Genomic DNA, 20782 nt, shown 5'->3' with positions numbered 1-20782 from the left:
ATAAGCGCCACCGTCTCAGACTTGGGATCGTTCCGCGGGCTCCTGCTCTTCTCCCGCTTTTTTTTTTTTTTTTGGACACGGTCAAGGGAAAAGTCTAGAAAGAGATGTCCTGACATTTGGACGGCACTCTGAATGCAGTATTTACTCATCATACCGGATGCAATTAAACCGGATGCCAGAAGATTTCAGCTAAGGCCAAAGTCAAAATCCATCTGTCTGGGCTAATTTTGGACAAATCTGCCCCTGTCTGATGTAAGCGGGGTGCATCTCCTTGGTTACTGACATTATGCTATACAGCACGGCGGCTCAGTGGGTAGCACTGTTTCCTCTTGCCTGCTCTGTTCTCCTTGTGTTAGGGGTGTTTCCCCCTGCAGCGTGAACACAAACACATGACCTGGCTTCTCCAAAATGCCCATAGTGCATCCTGCAGGTGTTCCCTTGCTTTGCGCCCATAGTGCATCATGCAGGTGTTCCCCTGCTTTGTGCCCATAGTGCATCCTGCAGGTGTTCCCCTGCTTTGTGCCCATAGTGCATCATGCAGGTGTTCCCCTGCTTTGTGCCCATAGTGCATCCTGCAGGTGTTCCCCTGCTTTGTGCCCATAGTGCATCATGCAGGTGTTCCCCTGCTTTGTGCCCATAGTGCATCCTGCAGGTGTTCCCCTGCTTTGTGCCCATAGTACATCCTGCAGGTGTTCCCCTGCTTTGTGCCCATAGTGCATCCTGCAGGTGTTCCCCTGCTTTGTGCCCATAGTGCATCCTGCAGATGTTCCCCTGCTTTGTGCCCATAGTGCATCATGCAGGTGTTCCCCTGCTTTGTGCCCATAATGCATCCTGCAGGTGTTCCCCTGCTTTGTGCCCATAATGCATCCTGCAGGTGTTCCCCTGCTTTGTGCCCATAGTGCATCCTGCAGGTGTTCCCCTGCTTTGTGCCCATAGTGCATCATGCAGGTGTTCCCCTGCTTTGTGCCCATAGTGCATCCTGCAGGTGTTCCCCTGCTTTGTGCCCATAGTGCATCTTGCAGGTGTTCCCCTGCTTTGTGCCCATAGTGCATCCTGCAGGTCTTCCCCTGCTTTGTGCCCTGTGCAGCCTGCGATGGGCTTTGGGTCAACCCCTGTAACCCTGTGCTGGATACATGCTTGGAATATAAGCAGAAGAAGAAGTCTTAAAACTATATGCAACAATCTGCATCCAGCATACTGGATAATAAAATCATCCAGAAATATTGCCCCAGATTGAAAGACTTAATATACAGAAATGAAAAAAGATTGTTGTAATTATTGTCATTTTGTGATTGTGAGGAGAGAACCCACACCTCGCTACAGTCTCTGATCCTAACCAGAAGGAGACAGTCTATTTATGGTTTTGGTCTGTTTATGGAGTTTATTTAATAATATTGTAAAGTTGTGTTTGCTGAGCCTTTTGGTGGACGCCCCGACGCCATGTCGATCCTAAAATGCAGTCTCTTCAAGGCCTGCTTTGTCTACTGTCAAGAAAGGTACCACGACCATACACAGGGAAATCATATCATATGTCATTGCTGGGTGGTTTGGGGGATGTAGGAATAACAGCCAGAGTGGAAAGCTTAGATTTACTGATCGAGAAGGGCCGCTCTCAGAAGGAGGCCACATTTGATCGTTTGGGCTAAAGGCCCCCTAACAATATCTCTCGCCCCCCCACCACACACACACACGCATACACAAACACACACACACACACACACACACACAGATGTTTGGTGTACAGAGTGGGTGAGTGTCACAGGTCCATCGCCTGTGTGGCTTCGGTTGTGATCGATGTGGGTTCTGGCTCCTGAGCAGGCTGGAGTTGCTGGAAGTCGTCCCGCTCAGGTGGATCTGGTCTCAAGGTTCTGCTGTCTGCTCTGCCGTTTCACGCCGAGGTACTTTCGCCATGCCAACTATAAACAAGACCCTCCGTACTGCCCACCAAGAAGCGGGACATCTGATCTTATCTGAAGGACACCTGAGACATGGTTGCCAGAGCGGCTGATATTTTTTGAGCAAAGAGATGTCAGCGGCGAGTTTGGGAGCCATCTGTGAAGCTGAAACAGGATTAGAAAGACCATGGGGGCCGGGAACTTGCTGGGGTGTCTGGTTTCCGTCGTGACCACAGAAGTTGTTCAGTCTCTGCCAATCACGACTCGGTGCCCTCCTGCTCCGGGGCCTTGGCCTGAGTCTTAGTCTGATGTGGTCTCACCCTGATCTGGACAAGTCTGGGTAAATAACAGCTGAGATTTAATAGGATCACAGAACTACAGCACTGTGCTAAAGTCTTAGGCAGTCAAAGGAAATATTTAAAGCTATTTATTTGAGTACTAAGTGTATATTTCCTCAGAAAAAAGCACAATTTAACAGTAGAACATATGCAAATTAACAGTAACACAATAAAAACGAACAGGAACTTCTTCTGTTCTCCAAAAAGTTACTGATATCTTGCTGGATATCTTTTCAGGGGTTCACCAGCCTTTTCCTGTATTTGTTCAATTTGACCATTTAAATTCAGACTTTACAAGGTATTGATTATCTAAACACTATGATGGTAGTAGAGTAAAAAAATAAATTGTTGTGTTGCATGATTACTGTAAATACTGGGCTTACTTTTGGAGAGGTTTTGAAATGGTTAAGCTGACACACTTTGACAGACATAATAACAGTTTTATACTGACATGTAGATTATTTAAACCTAATTTTATCTGACTGTTAACATGACAGTAAAGACCTTTGCACAGTACCGTATGTCTGATGTACGGACTTGGATGAAATCCGGACCCCCTCAGATTTTCTGCTGTCTGGCTTCAGGTGAGGCATGAATCACGAGGATTTTGATCGATTCCAAAGCACTCATGGAGAAGGACGGGCTACTTCCTGCATTTTTAAATGGCAGACCAGTGCAATTTTACACCGAGGATGGTGGCATCTTCAGTTATCTGACCCTGGAGCCACCGATCCTAATGGCAGACAGAATAATGACATTTGGGAAACATTTGCCTTACACTTGGTGCCTATGTCTTTGTAAGGCCTGCTGGTGTAAGTGATTCCAAAAAATTGCCAATAAACAAAACTTTCTACTTGTGAGAGATGAGTCATTTTCTCGAAGTGTATTTCATGTCAGAAATCATATTATCCTCCAAGGACCCATGACTCTTCATTGTAATAACCAATCGTCACCCTTAAAAACTCAAAAACAGGGAAAAAAGTAGAAGAACTGAAAGTCTTTTTTTTTTAACAGGAGATCAGTTATGAATAAACAAATATTTTTTTTGTGTCCTTGTTATAAAACTCAGTTTTTCTGGAGCTGTTGTGTTTCTTGGATGCATTTTCAGAAAATTTCCTTAATAATAATAGTAATAATACACCCACCCACACACACAAAGACAGACTGGAAGCCACATAAAAGACACAGAACCAATCCTGAATCCCACAGCCAGGTAACTTTATTCCATCCCTGTCTCCCTCCTCCCATCCATCCTTCTCTGACAGGTGATTTTCGAGGCTGTGTCCTTGCAGGGCCACCCTGGGTTCATCGCGGTGGATGAAGTCAGAGTTCTGGCACACCCTTGCCGTGAGTGACCCCCCCCCCGGCTAGTCCGCGGGAGGATCAGGCCGTCGCAGTAGTGCACAAATATGGCCGTGAGTACGGTAGCAGGGGGACAGGAGGGGATAGATTGCGATGCTGAAATCGTACCCGTCCGCGTCCCTCCGCCACTCCGATCCAGCAGAATGGCTTTGCATCGTGTCTTGGAGAGAAACTGTCCTAGTTTCTGTTGCGTTTGAGGGCCCAACTTAAAAACTTAAGTGCTGATCTTGAACACCAACGTGATTTCAGTGAAAACCAACGCATCACAGAAGTTACAGAAGATTAGAATCAATATTTTTCAATGTTTTCTAATATTTCTTCAAAGGACACATCACTTTGAGATGTATTTGCCGGCTGATATCCCGTGATTGTTCGTTTCGGCATCAGTACTAAGTAATGGGGGGACCAAAGTCATCAAAGCTGCAAGAATTTAATGGGAGTTTGCAGGGAAAAAAAAGACTTTTCAGGCTGAAAATTGGTATCAGTCTGAGTTTCAGACAGAGTTTTGGCCCATATATATATTAGGCAAGTAGGTAGGTATCACACAGGAACGTGACACACAAACATGATATAGGAACATAACTCAGCTATTGTCCCTCTGGACCGCTTGACCAAAGCTGCATAAGTGAAAATATTGTGTGAGGCTGATGCTTCCTCGCTGAGGGCTGCGCCGTGTGCCTTTGGCAGGGAAGGCCCCGCACTTCCTGAGGCTGCAGAACGTGGAGGTGAATGTCGGCCAGAACGCCACCTTCCAGTGCATCGCCGGGGGGAAGTGGTCCCAGCACGACAAGCTATGGCTGCAGGTGGGTTGGCATCTTGGGCCCACAGGCCCAGGTCCACGACCACTACAAAGTCTTTAGTCTTCACAAGGTCCTGGGTCTGCCACGTTAGTGCTTATTTTCCTGTTTACCGTTCTGAGAGGATGGAGAGAGGAATCATTGACTGACGGAGGTCTATTTGCCCCGATGCAACTTTTACATGTTTCCCTACACCTAGATTGAAAATGTGTGCTTGTGTGACTCGTATCATTTGTAGAAGGAAAATAAAATGAATCATTACATCAAAAATCTCTCTTAAGTTGAGCCACATTCATCCATTTGTCACGCTTGGCATTTCGGATCACATTCAGGAAGCTCCAGTGGCATTTCTCTATCTGCACATGATGTAAATGAGAGGTAACATGCAAGTCCACTAATTTTAACATATTGATGACTGTAAACAGCAACCGGTTTGTGGGGTGGATGATAGCAAAGTGGATGGATTGTTCCAGTGAAGACAAGGGTGTCTTTTGAACATCTGCTGAGGCGAATAAGGCTGCCATCAACACACACTGCTCGTTACAGCACACACAGCTCTGTACCACACACACACAGCTCTGTACTGCACACACAGCTCTGTACTGCACACACACAGCTCTGTACTGCACACACAGCTCTGTACTGCACACACAGCTCTGTACCACACACACACAGCTCTGTACTGCACACACAGCTCTGTACCACACACACACGGCTCTGTACTGCACACACAGCTCTGTACTGCACACACAGCTCTGTACCACACACACACAGCTCTGTACTGCACACACAGCTCTGTACCGCACACACACAGCTCTGTACTGCACACACAGCTCTGTACCACACACACACAGCTCTGTACTGCACACACAGCTCTGTACCGCACACACACAGCTCTGTACCACACACACACAGCTCTGTACTGCACACACAGCTCTGTACCGCACACACACAGCTCTGTACTGCACACACAGCTCTGTACTGCACACACAGCTCTGTACCACACACACACAGCTCTGTACTGCACACACAGCTCTGTACTGCACACACAGCTCTGTACCACACACACACAGCTCTGTACTGCACACACAGCTCTGTACCGCACACACACAGCTCTGTACTGCACACACAGCTCTGTACCACACACACACAGCTCTGTACTGCACACACAGCTCTGTACTGCACACACAGCTCTGTACCACACACACACAGCTCTGTACTGCACACACAGCTCTGTACCACACACACACGGCTCTGTACTGCACACTGCTTCCTACAGCACAAAGAGCTCTGTACTGCACACACAGTTCCGTACTGCACACTGCTCCATATGGTACACGCACCTCTGTACTGCTCACTGCTCCATACAGAATGCACAGCTCTGTGCTGCACACTAGTGATGTTTTGAACAATTTAGCTACTGTTAGTTTTACAGAAGATACCACTACTTATTAGTAAAAGTAGTACTATGGTAAGAAAAGCAGAGGTTTGAACCTCTGAAAATATTCAAATCTGCTACTGCTTACAGTACAGCTAACAAGTAATACAACTAATTACAACTAAACGTAATGTGCCATTACTTATGGTAGTAACGCTATTGTAGAAACTAGTCATAGACTTGTGCTAGAGTAGGTGTTCTTTAGTTCCACATGGCAGTCCAGGTGCTCCTGTACTTATGGGAGGAGTAGTTTGTGTGATTGGAGCTTTTCATCTCAAGTAAAGTGTGTCTTCTTTTTTGACCTGTGCTTTTTGTGATGAGCACATCCTGCAAAGAATATACTGCATGTCACAACAGAATGTTTTTTCTCCATAATTGGACCGTGTTAAAAAATGAAAGCAGGTGGCAGAAACCTCAGGGTGACCCACTATGTTGAAAATATCCCTAAAAATGAAGCCAACATCTGAGAGCATCCCAAGTAATTCACCTGGACTAATGGCCATTTGGCTTTTTTTGTGTGTGTTTACACTTCTTGTGTAAACAAAGCATATTTTACTGTCTCTTTAGTTGCTTAAGATATTAAGCACTTGCCAAACAAGAAAATGAACATTTGATGATCAATATAACCGATGAGTTAATTCATGAGTGTTTTGAACCTCTGTTTTTCATGGGGAGATTTTTGGTGTGTTTTCAAAACAAACTTGCACGAAAATCCAGGCACTGTCGGTGTCTGAGTGCCCGGAACTGTCAGCTGAGAAGGATGTGTCCCTTTCGTAGCAGTGGAATGGGAAGGACACGGCCCTGATGGTGACGAGGGTGGTGAACCACAGACGCTTCTCGGCCACCGTCAGTGTGGCCGACACAGCGCAGAGGAGCGTCAGCAAGTACAGATGCGTCATCCGTTCTGACGGCGGATCGGGGGTGTCCAACTACGCCGAGCTGATCGTGAAAGGTAAGGCTGCTAATGGTGGGTATTAGCTATCAATCAGGGCCCAGCTGGATGCTGCACCAATCATTATCTGTCCCCAAACCCATCATTATCCCTGCCAGCATCACCAGTCTGTTCTCTGCCCCTTAAGAGCTCAAACTTCTCCAGAAAAAACACACACATATATATATATATATATATATATATATATATATATATATATATGCTAGTTAAATAACAAAAAAGTTGCCCGTGCAAAAAAAGAAATCCAATGTACAGTGCATGATGTCAACAAAGAAAATGGCCCTGATCTCACCGTATAGATACCTTGCATGATATACTCTATGTTAGTCTCTTGCCATTAGTTAAATACTGGCTGCTGTTTCATTGATTTGAGAGCGATTAAAATGCCCCCATTATGAAACCTGGACATAAATAACAGCTGTGGATGTCAAGGAAGTTCCACAGCTCTCGTATGGAAACCTCCTGGGCTTCGTTACTGCATTTCAGCCGATATATTTGGAAGGAGCCAATCAACCAATAAAACGATCCAATCTGATTCAGCACAAGAAGCCACGTTCATGTAAGAGCGTATTGAATAGCTGAAAATTATGTATTTTATATCATTATAAAAAAAAAAAAAACAGAAAACCAAAATTGGCAATATGGAAAACTGCTCATAATTTCTTTTTTCGAATCTATTATGAGGGTGGCAGTTGAGAAAAATATGCGAAAAGTACATTGGTAAACATTCACTGGTAGATAAAATTCGTGTTAAAATCTGTTCGTCTGCTGGTAGTGGGGGCAGAGGGCTGAGCGAGCCTCGATGCGGGGGGCTGGTTTAGGCTACACCGAGTCACTTGATAGCAGCCGGGTACCTTCACTGGGGTGTTAAATTGGAACCAGATGGCCTTCGCCGGGGAGGCGGAGGAGGCCGAACAGAGTGAACGGTTAAGTATTTTAATTACAATGCTTGGGTGTTTACTTCTGGGTACATGCAAGGTGGTCTCTTCCGACTGAGCGTGCAGCGGTGCCGTTGGGCTCGGGCAGAGCCACGCTCGACGCTGTCCTACGGTCTTAAGCATATCATCCATCTGCTTTGGTGGTAATCAATATCCGTTTATGGCCTGCACTGCTGGAGCGAGGCTAGATGAAACCAGTTTAGCGCCGCTTATCAATTTTGAGGGATTTCAGAGGGCGTGATTGAAAAACTGCCCGGGAATTGATTTAAGGGGGCCCGGCTCTCCCCCTCCCCCTCCGCCGTAGTGAAACGCCATTGGCCAGTGTTCCGCTACTGCTTATTTACTTCCCGTCACTGCAGAAGCCTCGGTGGCTGTCGGACGTCAGGAGGAGGTAGATGTATGGTGGGTCCTGAGGTTAATGAAGCTTTAAAATATGTTCCGCACGAGCCATTGATCTTGGGATTCCACAGCCAAGTCCGGGGGAGGGAATGTAAGGTACAATGTAAGTGTCCCTGTGTATTTGGGCGTTTCCTGTTTGACTGGATCTCCCCCATATCAAAGGAACGCACAGAGAAAATCTAGCCCCCCATGATCTCTGTGGGATAGTGAGAGAGCTTGTCATCTTTTCTCTCCCTCCTTCCGTCAAGTAGTTTCACCAGTCTGGTAACTCAGGTGTTGACAATTCCCAGTCACGGCAAGGTGGGGGGGGGGGGGGCACAGATAATTCATAATTCACTGTGTCTATGAAGCCAGACAGGAAGTGTATCTGTATTGTTGAACATGGCTATAGGAAGCCGCAGATTCATTAGGGATTAATTAGTGCATCCTGCCCTAAGTCGTGTATCAGCGTTACATAGGCGTGGGAATGTGGGTGAGAGCTGTTTCCAAGGCGTATTAAGATGTACCAGCTGATGTCTGGGGCAGGAAGTTTGGATGTTTTCAATCCAGGTAAGAATGTTTTTGTGTTCACATTGTGGGGAACACAATGAGGCCGCAGCGGCTGCCTTTAGCAGCCCGGCCTGTGGGTGCCTGCGATGTCTACGGTGAGTTTCGACTGTCACCATTTCACAAGGAAAAGCCGTTTAGAAACAAGAAAGGTTAGGGGACGGGGTGGGCGGCATTACAAGTTTTTCTGGAGAGATTAAAATGCCGAGTTTTATAAATGAGTCTCTCAGTGATGGACTCCTGGCGCCATTAATAATTACTGCTGGTGGGACGGCAGTCTGGAAAAGGTAGGCAGTCACCCAGGGATGGGGGCTTTGTTCCACCGTGGGTGTGCAGAAAGATACACAGATACACACGGTTATTCCTCTCTCATTGCTCTTCCTGCTATTCCTTACTGCAGGAATAAGTGCACGTCTGCTTTTATGCAGTGCTGCTGTGCTTAGTTTGCTGCTTTGAGTCCCGCTGAGGGGGCTTGCTGTATTACCTTTGAAAAGGTACTCGAATTGCTTTGGTGAAATGCCAAGCTTTACAGATCGGTAAAATTTTATAAACTGTCGCATAAAAGAAGCTGCAAAGGAAATTAATGTGAAGCGTACGTACCACAAGGTGCACGCTGCCCTGACCAGTCTGTGTGTGTGTTTGTGTGAGGTTACAGGCAGTGTGCAAAATACCCATCAGTATTCGGGGGGGTCCCCATCTCCCTATTGTTGCGCAATACCGATCCTGAGACCCCCTTAAAATTTTGCTTTTGAGGCTTTCAGGGGGTCTCATGGGTTAATCGGGGGTGTTGGACCCCCCTGCATTTCGCACACTGGTCACAGGCCATCCCCATATCAGTGCACCTTACCTCCAGGTACTCCAGTTTCCTTCTGAACCCCAAAAACATCTAGTGAGGCAAATTATTGTCTCTAAATTGTATAAAGTATATGTCAGTGTGTGCCCTGTGATGGTGCCCTATATACAGCTCTGGGAAAAAGGAAGAGACCACAGCAAAATTTTCTCAGTTTATGGGTATGCTTCTCTGTAAAATATGCATTTTTTTGCAAACTGCAGCATGGCCCTTCCCTGCTTCTCACTGATGAAGGGCTTCTTCCTTGCTTTATGGGACCTCAGTCCTGCTTCTAGGAGCCTGTTATGAATTGTCCTAGCAGTGCACTTCACACCACTTAATGTTTCCCATTCGTTTTGAAGGTCACTTGAAGTCATCCTCCGATTCTTTAGGCATTCTTGTAAGCATTAGGCAAGCTGATCGTCATCTCTGGCTGGTTTTTGGTTATTGACAGTGTCTCCTGCTTCACCTTTTTCTTTTGTACTGCTGTCTTAGAAGCTTTGAACCTGAAAGCAACCTGCCACTCAGTGTAGCTTTCTGTCAGCTGAACCAGGGTTAAACCAGGACTTAACAATACAGATTTTTAAAAAAACATAGAGTGTTCTCAATTTTTTCCACAGCTGTATATATATATATATATATATATATATATATATATATATATATTTACAGTGATACATCTACTGATGCTAAGCTAGGGTACACCATCAGTGATATCTGTCGTTTGTGTGTGTGTGTGTGTGTGTGTGTGGTCCAGGTATACCTTACATTGTGGGGACCAAATATCCCCACAACGTGATGAATACCCGTTTTCTTTTACCTTATGGAGACTAGTTTCCTGGTACCCATACGGGAAAACTCTATTTTATAAAAATAAAATGACTGCAATGAAAAACTAAATATGCAAAAAACTCTTGTATTTTGTTTGGTTACTTATGGTTATGGTTAGGGCTGGGTAAGGGTTAAGGTTGTCATAGTTTGCATTAGCATTTTTCCTGTAGAAATAAAGGAGTGGTCCCCAAAAAGATATGATTACACGACTGTGTGTGTTTGTGTGTGTGTGCATGCATGAGTGTGTGTGTGTGCGCGCGTGAGTGTGTGTGCATGAGTGTGTGTGTGTGTGTTTCTGTGTGTGTTTGTATGTGTGTGTGTGCATGCGTGAGTGTGTGTGTGTGCGCGCGTGTGCGTGTTTGTGTGTGTGTTTGTGTGTGTGTGTGTTTGTGCGTGTGTGTGTGTGTGTGTGTGCACGTGGCTGCTTTCTGTTTTGATTTGATCAGTGTTGAGGTGTAGGACATCGACCCCTCTCTGGTTCATCCCAAACCAGTCGTCACTCTTCTTCTCACCTTCATCTCACAGAGACCGGTGAAGGAATAAGAGGGAATAATTTAAGGTGGCCATGATTAATTAATTCCCAGGTAGTGGGAATGTCCAGACCTCAGGGATCACAGAGGGTGGACGTTGGTAACAATCCATGACAGTTCATTCCTATTCTCCCGGTGGATGACAGTCTCGAAGAAATCGAGGTGATAGCCAGGCAAAACCAATCGTAAATGAACTTAAAGGTCCTCGTAGACACAGCACTCTCTCAGCAGTACCAGCGCACGAAGTGGTTTGACCGCAGAGATCTGACAGGTGTGGTTTTGCCCCAGGACACATCTGAGCTGTGATCAAAAACTTCTTGAGCCACAAGTTTGAATCCAAAGCCTTTTATCGTTGTTTTTTGAACGGTAAGAGAAATCCCCATGATAATACAATATAATTCTTTTTAATGACAGCTTAACACTTAGGTCTCAGCCTAGGTCTTAAAGGCAGGGAATATCCAGATTGTCAAGGTTATGAGATGATTTAATTCGACTGCTCCTCATGAGCCCACACTGCCCGGGGGGGGGGGGGACTTTCAATGATCCTGATGAATTCAATGCCGAGCTGGCTGTGGGGCGGACAGACTAGGGGTGGGAGGAGGGGGGACAGGGTGGGGAAAGGAGGTGTCATGGTGAAGTGAGAGAGCTCCGCCCCCGTTATCTACAAGGAGGCAGGGGATTTGGGACTGTGTGTTGGAGATGGGGGGGGGGGGGCTACAGAGATGGATTATAGCCCCCTAATACTTTAGAGGAAGATAAGCAACACCCAGAGAGTTAACACTTCAAACAGTTTGTGCTGGTTTATTTAGCTCTGTGTGTGCGGTTGTTTATTTATCTCTGTTATTTATTGGCCAGTCCATTGGCCCCTTCTCTACCCCAGCTGCTCTGACCAAAACAGCACCCCACTACCCCCCCACGGACCGTCCACACATGTTAATCACTGCTCTGTCTTTGTTTACTGCCCGCGAGCCGCACGTTTGCCGGGTGGGTGGAGTGGGGGGGCGTGTGCAGTAAGGCACCGAGTGGCCACCTCCTTTGAGCCCCACCCTGGAGCGTCTTTTCCCCCCCCGATTGTACCTAGGACCACTGCCTGTTCGGTGCCTTTTGAAACTTTGGCCTTTTTCCTTTTTTTCCTTTCGACTCCCAAAGCATGTTATGCTCTTTCATTAAAAATTTGTTTTTTTTTCTTTTGCAAGTGTGGTTCTGGATTTGTCCGCTAGTGGAGACACACCTCAGTATTCATCTATAGGCTTCCCCAACAGCCACAACTGGGGGAATACAGGAGCGGTCATGTGACAGAGACAGCCATGACTGGGGAATACAGGAGCGGTCATGTGACAGTGACAGCCACGACTGGGGGAATACAGGAGCGGTCATGTGACAGTGACAGCCACGACTGGGGGAATACAGGAGCGGTCATGTGACAGTGACAGCCACGACTGGGGGAATACAGGAGCGGTCATGTGACAGTGACAGCCACGACTGGGGGAATACAGGAGCGGTCATGTGACAGTGACAGCCACGACTGGGGAATACAGGAGCGGTCATGTGACAGTGACAGCCACGACTGGGGAATACAGGAGCGGTCATGTGACAGAGACAGCCACGACTGGGGGAATACAGGAGCGGTCATGTGACAGTGACAGCCACGACTGGGGGAATACAGGAGCGGTCATGTGACAGTGACAGCCAGGACTGGGGAATACAGGAGCGGTCATGTGACAGTGACAGTCACGACTGGGGGAATACAGGAGCGGTCATGTGACAGTGACAGCCACGACTGGGGAATACAGGAGCGGTCATGTGACAGTGACAGCCACGACTGGGGGAATACAGGAGCGGTCATGTGACAGTGACAGCCACGACTGGGGAATACAGGAGCGGTCATGTGACAGTGACAGCCACGACTGGGGAATACAGGAGCGGTCATGTGACAGTGACAGTCATGACTGGGGGAATACAGGAGCGGTCATGTGACAGAGACAGCCACGACTGGGGAATACAGGAGCGGTCATGTGACAGTGACAGTCATGACTGGGGGAATACAGGAGCGGTCATGTGACAGTGACAGCCACGACTGGGGAATACAGGAGCGGTCATATGACAGTGACAGCCACGACTGGGGGAATACAGGAGCGGTCATGTGACAGTGACAGCCCGACAGATGGAATGCAAAGAGAGAAGCTAATTTTATTTTCCATTCCACATAGATAGCTTAACTGAGTCCTTTTAAAACATGATTTGGAGCCTATGAAGAAGCAGGACAGAGAAGTCCATGCCCGAGAGGATGGTCAAGAATGCAGACAGTCCTCACAAAAGCCCCCCCAAGGGGTAACATCCACCTGTAACGTCATTTGCCCCACTGGGTGGCTAAAGATGACATTTCCAGGGGAAAATCATACCCTAAAAACAACCCGAAATAAATAAAAAATCTGTAAGAATACCAGTTCCTGGGTAACATTCACTTTAGCGCAGTGCACAAAAAAACCAGCAGAGTGTCCATTCCGACAAACTCAACGAGCTGAAAAATAGGTTTCTGCTGCAACAGTGCTGGGAGCCTGTGTAGTTTTAACAACGTTTTCGCTCTGCAGTTCATATCTATCAATATATACATATATATATATATATATACACACAGACACACACACACATATGTGAGTGTATATATGAACTGCAACATCATTATATATGTGTGTGTGCATATATATATATATATATATATATGTGTGTGTGTGTGTGTGTGTGTGTGCGGATATGTACATATGTGCGTTTGTGGATAGATTTTTTTGCAAGTAAAGAGGAACACAGTCTTATTCTGGTAATTCTTGTCTCACCGTTACAAATTCCCATTTTATGGTGCGCATCTCCTCCCTTTCCTGCTATCTGTTGTGCCCAGTGGGTTTAATCTGATAGGCTGTGATTGCCGGAGCTTCACAGCAATCCCCAGATTTAAAAACTCCCCTGGGACTGCAGGTGATAAAGACTAAAATTACTAGGCTGGACCAATGTCCTCGTTTGCCCCCCCTCCCCCCCCCCCAAGCTTGAGTGGTAGGAGTCGGTCGCCATACTAAATGTCTGAGCAATGTAAGGCAGCCCCCTGTCTCTGGCCCCTGGAATTGTCCTCATTGTTGCTGGAAAAAATGCCAAACACGCCTTTGGAAACTTGGGGTCTTAACAGTGAAAGACCAAGATTCGAGTTGTTCCAGGAAGATTTAGAGCAGGACTGGTCTACCCCCCCCCACCTCCCGTTGAGATATTGAGCAATCAAATTTCCAATCTTTTCTTTGTGAAACACTGTTCAATAAAATCTGTTACTTTCACGCTAGGAAATTTGAAACCATAGAATTATCCCTAAAAAACAGCAACTAGGCAACTAAATATCTTGTAAACATATATTAATTTTCTTTCAGACATTAACCAAGTATAATGGAGGATAATGAGCTTTTAGTTATAGTTTTAAAGCATTCTTAAAAGGATTTTAAACTGGAAAAAAAATCAAGCTTGCTTGGCTCAGACCGGCTGCTCAGATTTAATTGCACACCTGAGTGAAGAATTTTGGTTGAAATTAGCATCAGCCAGGCCAACTGGTGCAATAATTACAGTCGCTAACCATTCATGTGCAACCGAAGCCAACAGCAGCTGGGTATCCGCTGAATGTGGCGCGGAATTTCAGCACTTTGCTATACAGACTGGTCTCAGGTGGCCCCGTGGCTGTTCTGAGATCAGATGTGAGGATGGCCTTATGCCGTTCTGTCGTACTCTCTCCTGTGGTCTCCCCATATGTATTAGTTCCTTCCCCTCAGGTTGCAGGAAGCCCCCGAGATACCTTGCTAACGCGCTTGAAATGCACATTTCAGAGCTCTGGGACACGTCCAGGTTGCGAACAGAAGTATTTTGGGCCACATATCAGGCTGAGGTGAACGATAGGACTGTATCTTCTGTCTGTAAAAATACCAGGAGAGAATGAATCAAATTAGTATGACTGCAGTGACCTTTTTGAAAAGCCCATGTTAGGTGTAGTGTACAGTATACGCTTTCGTAGGTCCCATCCATGTAGCCCCAGAGGGGTGGGCTAGGTTTGGTGGGCAGAGAGTGTCATAGGGAGATCGTGGTGAAAAAACATTTCTGGGAAGATGTAACCCATCTCAGGAGGCCCAGAGAGGCAGGGAAACGTGCCTATCAGTATCTCTGATCTAAGAACAGAAATGGCAGCCTGTCTCACAAGGTAGTAGGTACTATGATCAACAGCTTCTTGGGTTGAGTCCTCCTCTGGCCTGTGACCTGCCCTTGCAGGAGACATGGCACGCCACTGGTGATAAGCCAGCTGGCAGGTGGCAGGGTTGCTCTAATCTGTTGCGAGTCACGTCTGTTGACACTCGTAGGGTAAATGTCAGCTTTACCTGCATGGAAAGTAATACACTGGCTGGAACATTGAGCCATGGTGCATCTTCCTGGTTATAGCCTGGGAACTACGTGTTCATTGAAGTATCATGGACAGTCCAGCATCCAGATGATGCGACATGGAAGCATGACTCATTGTACAGTATAGGCTGTAAGTGTCCCCGCCAACTTCCAGTAAAGGTCACAACTACTTAATGTGCAAGAAGGTTCAAGAGATCCAAAAATTATAACTAGTTCTCAGCATTGCACTGATCTTGAGGCGATTGAAGTCAGAGATTCCAACCTTCATTACTGCTGAGGGGGCCATTTCTCTAGGACAGGGTGCAAGATGTTTATTTAGGTTAGTCACAAAAAGCATGTGTAGAAGTGCCTTCAAATTCAGACAGATGCCCAGCGGACATGCTTCACTAGATTCCAGATCCCATACGTTAGTGCATACTGTCAGGATTAGAGTATATTTTATTCTTCACCATTCCTGACTGATTGTGGCTTTGGGTACCATGCTATTGTACGGTGGTATATCTGCACTGTGGTTGTTGGAGAAGAACAGGAGTTCCTCCTCCCTGAAATAAGTCCATTGTTCACCTGGTTATGCTAATAGCCTCCCTCTGAAACGCAGTAGAAACGCCACCATGAAAACAGTTGCAAACGCAGAAAACAATGATTAACAAAGTATATATATCCATCCATCCATCCATCCATCCATTTTCCAATCCGCTTGTCCTACTGGGGGGGGTCTGGAGCCAATCCCGGAAGCAATGGGCACGAGGCAGGGAATAACCCTGGACAGGGTGCCAGCCCATCACAGGGCAAGTATATATACACCCTGAAGTACCGTACTTTTGATACCTTCTCAAAGTACCTTCAGGTACGGTGCCTGGTGCAGTGGAAAAGAGCCCCTTCTGTCTCCGTCAGATTGCCCTGTGCTTGTCTAACTCAATTTTCACACCCCAACTGTAGCCATGTCATTTTAAAACACCACTTAATATTCCCATTAGTAGTAAATCTCATTTTCTGGAATTGATGTTCCAGGCCGTTGCATTGCCATTGTGTTTCGACGACCCGGCTTTGACGCGAAGGGAAAGCGACCTGCAGTCGGCCCTTTGAAACGCCACAGGAAATTTGCATGAGATTGATGCTGTGTGTGTTGGCACTGTGCACAGAATCCCCAAGCAGAACCAGATAAGTGACTTAATCACAAGGGACTTCAACTCGATGACAAATAATAATTTGAGGATTGTGTTTGAGGAACACCAGTTGTGTTGTGATGCATTACTGGCGCTGCACAAAGTGAAATGTTTTCATTTCGGCCATTACAAAAAGCAATAGGTTCAGTGACTTCAGTGAAAACCCAATAGGTAAATCATCTGGAGAACACAGGGAAGTGTCCACTTATCTTTCTGATCTTCCAAGTCTGTAATATTTGGCTTAAAAAGCATTTCTATGGTAGATTACCGTTTTATATTGACCTTTTCTTCTGATCATATATCGGTACATGTATGTATATGACAGAGATGTTCTGTGTGATTCGGAACAACCGCCAAGCAGCAACATTTGAACCTCTGATGTCTCCCCCCACCAGCCCCACCGACTCCCATCGCCCCCCCTGAACTGCTTGCAGTGGGCGCCACCTACCTGTGGATCAAGCCCAATGCCAACTCCATCATCGGCGACGGGCCCATCATCCTGAAGGAAGTGGAATACCGCACCACCACCGGCAACTGGGCCGAGACCCACATTGTGGATGCCCCCACCTACAAGCTGTGGCACCTGGACCCCGATGTGGAGTATGAGATCAAAGTCCTGCTGACCCGACCCGGTGAGGGTGGCACCGGCCCGCCTGGACCCCCCCTCATCACCCGCACAAAGTGTGCAGGTAAGGAACCGGAGGAGGAACTGGAAAAATTCACCCATTCGTAGCCCCCGCAAAAGTACTTTTCCAAATCCTGAACGTTCACAGACAGATCACTGCAATGCAGTAATACTAGACGCTCACATGATAGGTGCGACTATTTAAATCTACAGAAACTTGTGTCCATAGTCCCATCGGATTCTGGAGCATTCCAGAATCCCCTGTGTGGTCCATATCTTGCATCTCAGTGGTTGATTTCTCTAACTTTGCTCTCTGCCACTGCCTCCAATTAAGGTAAGCAGGGGCGATAGATGGATATGACTATTTGAATAAGAAAATGTCTTGCTAATTAGATGTCCCTGTGTGCAATGTGCGCTCAGCAAACAGAATGATAATTGATCATCTGAAATTTGCAGGAAGTGGGAAAGGCTGCGGACGTGCGTCGGGAGCAATTTTGTATTGTAATTATTTACACAGTGGGTAAGACGCGGGGGAAAGGCACACTTCATCTCACAAACTGACAAATACAGGGACAGGACGTGCACTGAATAGGCGTTATCCCTGATGGGAATGGTAATCGAGCAGAGCAGGTGAGACCCCCCCCCCATCCCTGCCCCCGAGAGGCTCTCGTCCATCAGGTGAAACAGGCGTCGGAGGCTGTGGGCTTCTTCTGTGTGAGTGCAGGCGGTTGGCTCCATAGAAACCGGTGTCCCCCCCCCCCCCACCCAGCGTACCTATCCCATCCTGCCTTGCATGTTCTGCTGATGAACATGAGGAAAATAAACATTTAAAGGATTTTAAAAATGACTTTGTCAGGGATTTAGGGGATAGGGAACTTTTGAAAGTAATTTCGGAAGCCGAAGTCGCTATAGAAAGCAGTGCGAGGAGGAAGATGGACGAAGGGCGAGTGCATTTGGAAACAGAAAGCTGGAGCCAGCTGTGACCTTTCGGAGTGGGAATCGGCTAGCCAGGCAATATGCCCCCCCTGCTCCACTTCTGACCACCCCTCCCCCAGGGCTATACAGGTATACAATTCAGTATGGCTCTCAGCCAGGCTGAACTTACCCGGGCATGGATGTCAGATTTGACTCCCGTTACGCCGAGCCGATCTGCCCTCCATCATGTGCCTGCTGGGGAAGCAGGTATGGTCATTAGCCCCGTGTCATGTTAGCACACCCTGTTGAGCGGGAGTGGCATGATGGAGAGCGCCACCTGTGGGTCGCACAGACATCGCTCACAAAGGTGTCTCATTTGCTCATAGACGCCAGATGTAGATGTTCACTGTAAAATCCTTCTTTAGGCCTGCTGTGGGCGGTTTTTGAATGATGTTGCACATCCATTTGTGGAACCCGTAATCTACACTGCAACTCACTGGAAGGTTTTCGATTGGTAACATGACCTGCCTTTCAAGGCCATATTTCTCCAATCACAACGGAAACTGCAAACTAACCTAAACAGCTACCGTTGTTCTCCTTGTTATTCGGTATGTACATATCCCTGCTATGGTAACACAACCTCTCTGGGTAATACAGCTTATTCATTTAACTGATCCAAAATGATATATACTTAAGAAATCATGGTCAACCAGTCCCTGGGGCAATTGGGGGTTAAGGGCATCGCTCCTGGACCTAATGGTGAAATTGCTCTTGCCAACCTTGGGATTTGAACTGGCAACCTTCCGGCCACAGGCACAGTGTCTCAGCCCACAGAGCCACACGCTGTCCCCTGCTGTGTAGAATTTGAAAAACACATAACCATAGTATAACAATCACACAAAAGTCAGTATAATAACAATGTCACCTGCAGTGAAACATGGCTGCCATAATGCGAGTCAGACCAGGCTGATACGCCTCGGGTTAAACTGAAGATGGAAGACGACATATATGGAGGAGCCCTGCTGCTGATGGACTGCAGAGGCTCGATGGGAAGCACTTGCCTGTTTTCATCATGTCAGACATCGGCGGGCGGCGTGGCCGGGGGGGTACGGGGTAGGGGGATGGAGGTGAAGCGGAGGAGAGACATGTGCCAGTGTGAAGCTGGGCAGGAAGAACACGTGTTCTTCCCCAAGCAGCGGCAGTGAATGGCTGTCAGCGGCGCTAAGGGGGTGTGAGCAGATTAGAGCCGGCAGGCGCGTCCCGCTTCTGGCTGGAAGGGGGGAGGGTGTCAGTCGGTGTTCGTCAGCCTGTTTGGCAGTTGTAGCGCCACCTGAACAGCAGCGGGGGTCACTCTGCCCTTGGACTCAGTCCAACTGTCTGCCGTCGCCCATGAAGGAGACGGGCGAAGGCCTGCCCTCCATCCCAAGCAGTCTGGGTGCGCATCAGTGAGCATGTGCACTGCCCTTCCATCCATTCGCAGAGGCTGTTTACCCAGGGGTCATCTGCTCCTCATCCCGCAATGCATAGGTCGGGCTGCAACCTGGCTGGGTGCATCATTCATCTTCCTTCTTATTTTCTATCCTTTGAAGAGGATCCATCTATTTTCAATGACACCCTGGCTGCTGTGGGTCATTGTGATCTGGAAGCTGACAGGAACATTGTTCGGGCACCATTTGCCGTCAAAGGGACACCAGCGATTCCAAGTTTGCAGTGTAATCTGTTCTTTAAAAGAGCAAGAAGCGGAGGCCCTTGAAGGGCACATGGTGCTGTATTAAAAACCCTTTTGCACAAGATTCAGAAATCTCACACGGTGTGTCATATAGCGAGATGTTTTTGGCGGGACAGATTCTGTGTATTTGGAATCCATCTGCCTTGCACTCTACCTTTAACACATCTCCAAAAAACATTGTTTAAAAAATGCTAGAGTATGATGTTTGACTTAATTACGCAGGGATCATTTGTTCCCCGTGACCCTTTACTGGATAGACGGCTAGGCGATGGATGGTCTGTTCCTTGAGCTCGTTTGGAATAGCAGTCCTTGCCGACTTATACAGGCTAACAGGTCATATTTAATTGTTAAACCTGCTTGAGTGTCTGACTTTTGGAAAGCAGCCTCCAGCACAGTGTATTTCCCAATGTGCTAATGTGATGGCTATCCGTCACTAAACAGGAGAGGCTGAGGACGCACCGTTCCCTGTCTCGGCATCCCATAATGTCCCCCGTCATTCTTCTAGCTGACACACTTTCTCAGCTCACACCCACAGCACCCAAGATTTGTTAGCAGGGGGAATGATCCTTTTTTTCTTGAGCATAAATGATCTATAGACCACAGACTCTCACTTGGTTCTCAAACTAAACAGGATTTATTATTATTGTCCTACCCCACAGTTTGTAATAAATCTCTTTCACTTGTGAGGGCCTGAAGATGAAGGAAATAATATGTTATGAGTTCTGTGCTTCTGGCCCCCCCCTGGGTTCTGGTCGCCTTGTAATAAGTTGGTGATACCTCTGATCGACTTATTGCCCTAAAGAGTCATAGCCACCTCTCTGGAATTAATGTGTCCTGTTTGTTGCTGAGACCTAGATTTGACTTTGCATCAGATGAAGATATCTGGGATATATACACACACATATATACACACATACATACATACATACATACATAAATACTGACTCAAAAAAATGATACGTATATGTGTGTGTGTGTGTGTGTGTATATATACACACACACATTCACAGGTTTGCGATTATATCTTTGTGGGGACTCTCCATTCATTTCTATGGAGAAAACTCTAATCT

The 20782-nt window shown here is 46.9% G+C and overlaps 1 protein-coding gene across 17 annotated transcripts in view; it reads left to right on the top strand.

Moving 5' to 3' along the window:
• ptprt (protein tyrosine phosphatase receptor type T) overlaps positions 1-20782 on the top strand; it is a 217312-nt gene that overhangs the window by 77690 nt on the left and 118840 nt on the right. For all 17 annotated transcript variants that reach the window (XM_023795380.2, XM_023795372.2, XM_023795382.2 and 14 more), the window contains exons 4-7: positions 3499-3580; positions 4283-4398; positions 6608-6782; positions 16839-17132. In XM_023795380.2, the coding sequence (XP_023651148.1) occupies positions 3499-3580; positions 4283-4398; positions 6608-6782; positions 16839-17132 (667 nt within the window). The remainder of the gene's footprint in view (positions 1-3498; positions 3581-4282; positions 4399-6607; positions 6783-16838; positions 17133-20782) is intronic.

This window comes from Paramormyrops kingsleyae, chromosome 8, assembly GCF_048594095.1.
Source record: "Paramormyrops kingsleyae isolate MSU_618 chromosome 8, PKINGS_0.4, whole genome shotgun sequence".
Lineage (NCBI taxonomy): Eukaryota > Metazoa > Chordata > Actinopteri > Osteoglossiformes > Mormyridae > Paramormyrops > Paramormyrops kingsleyae.
This window is presented reverse-complemented; position numbering and strand designations above follow the sequence as displayed.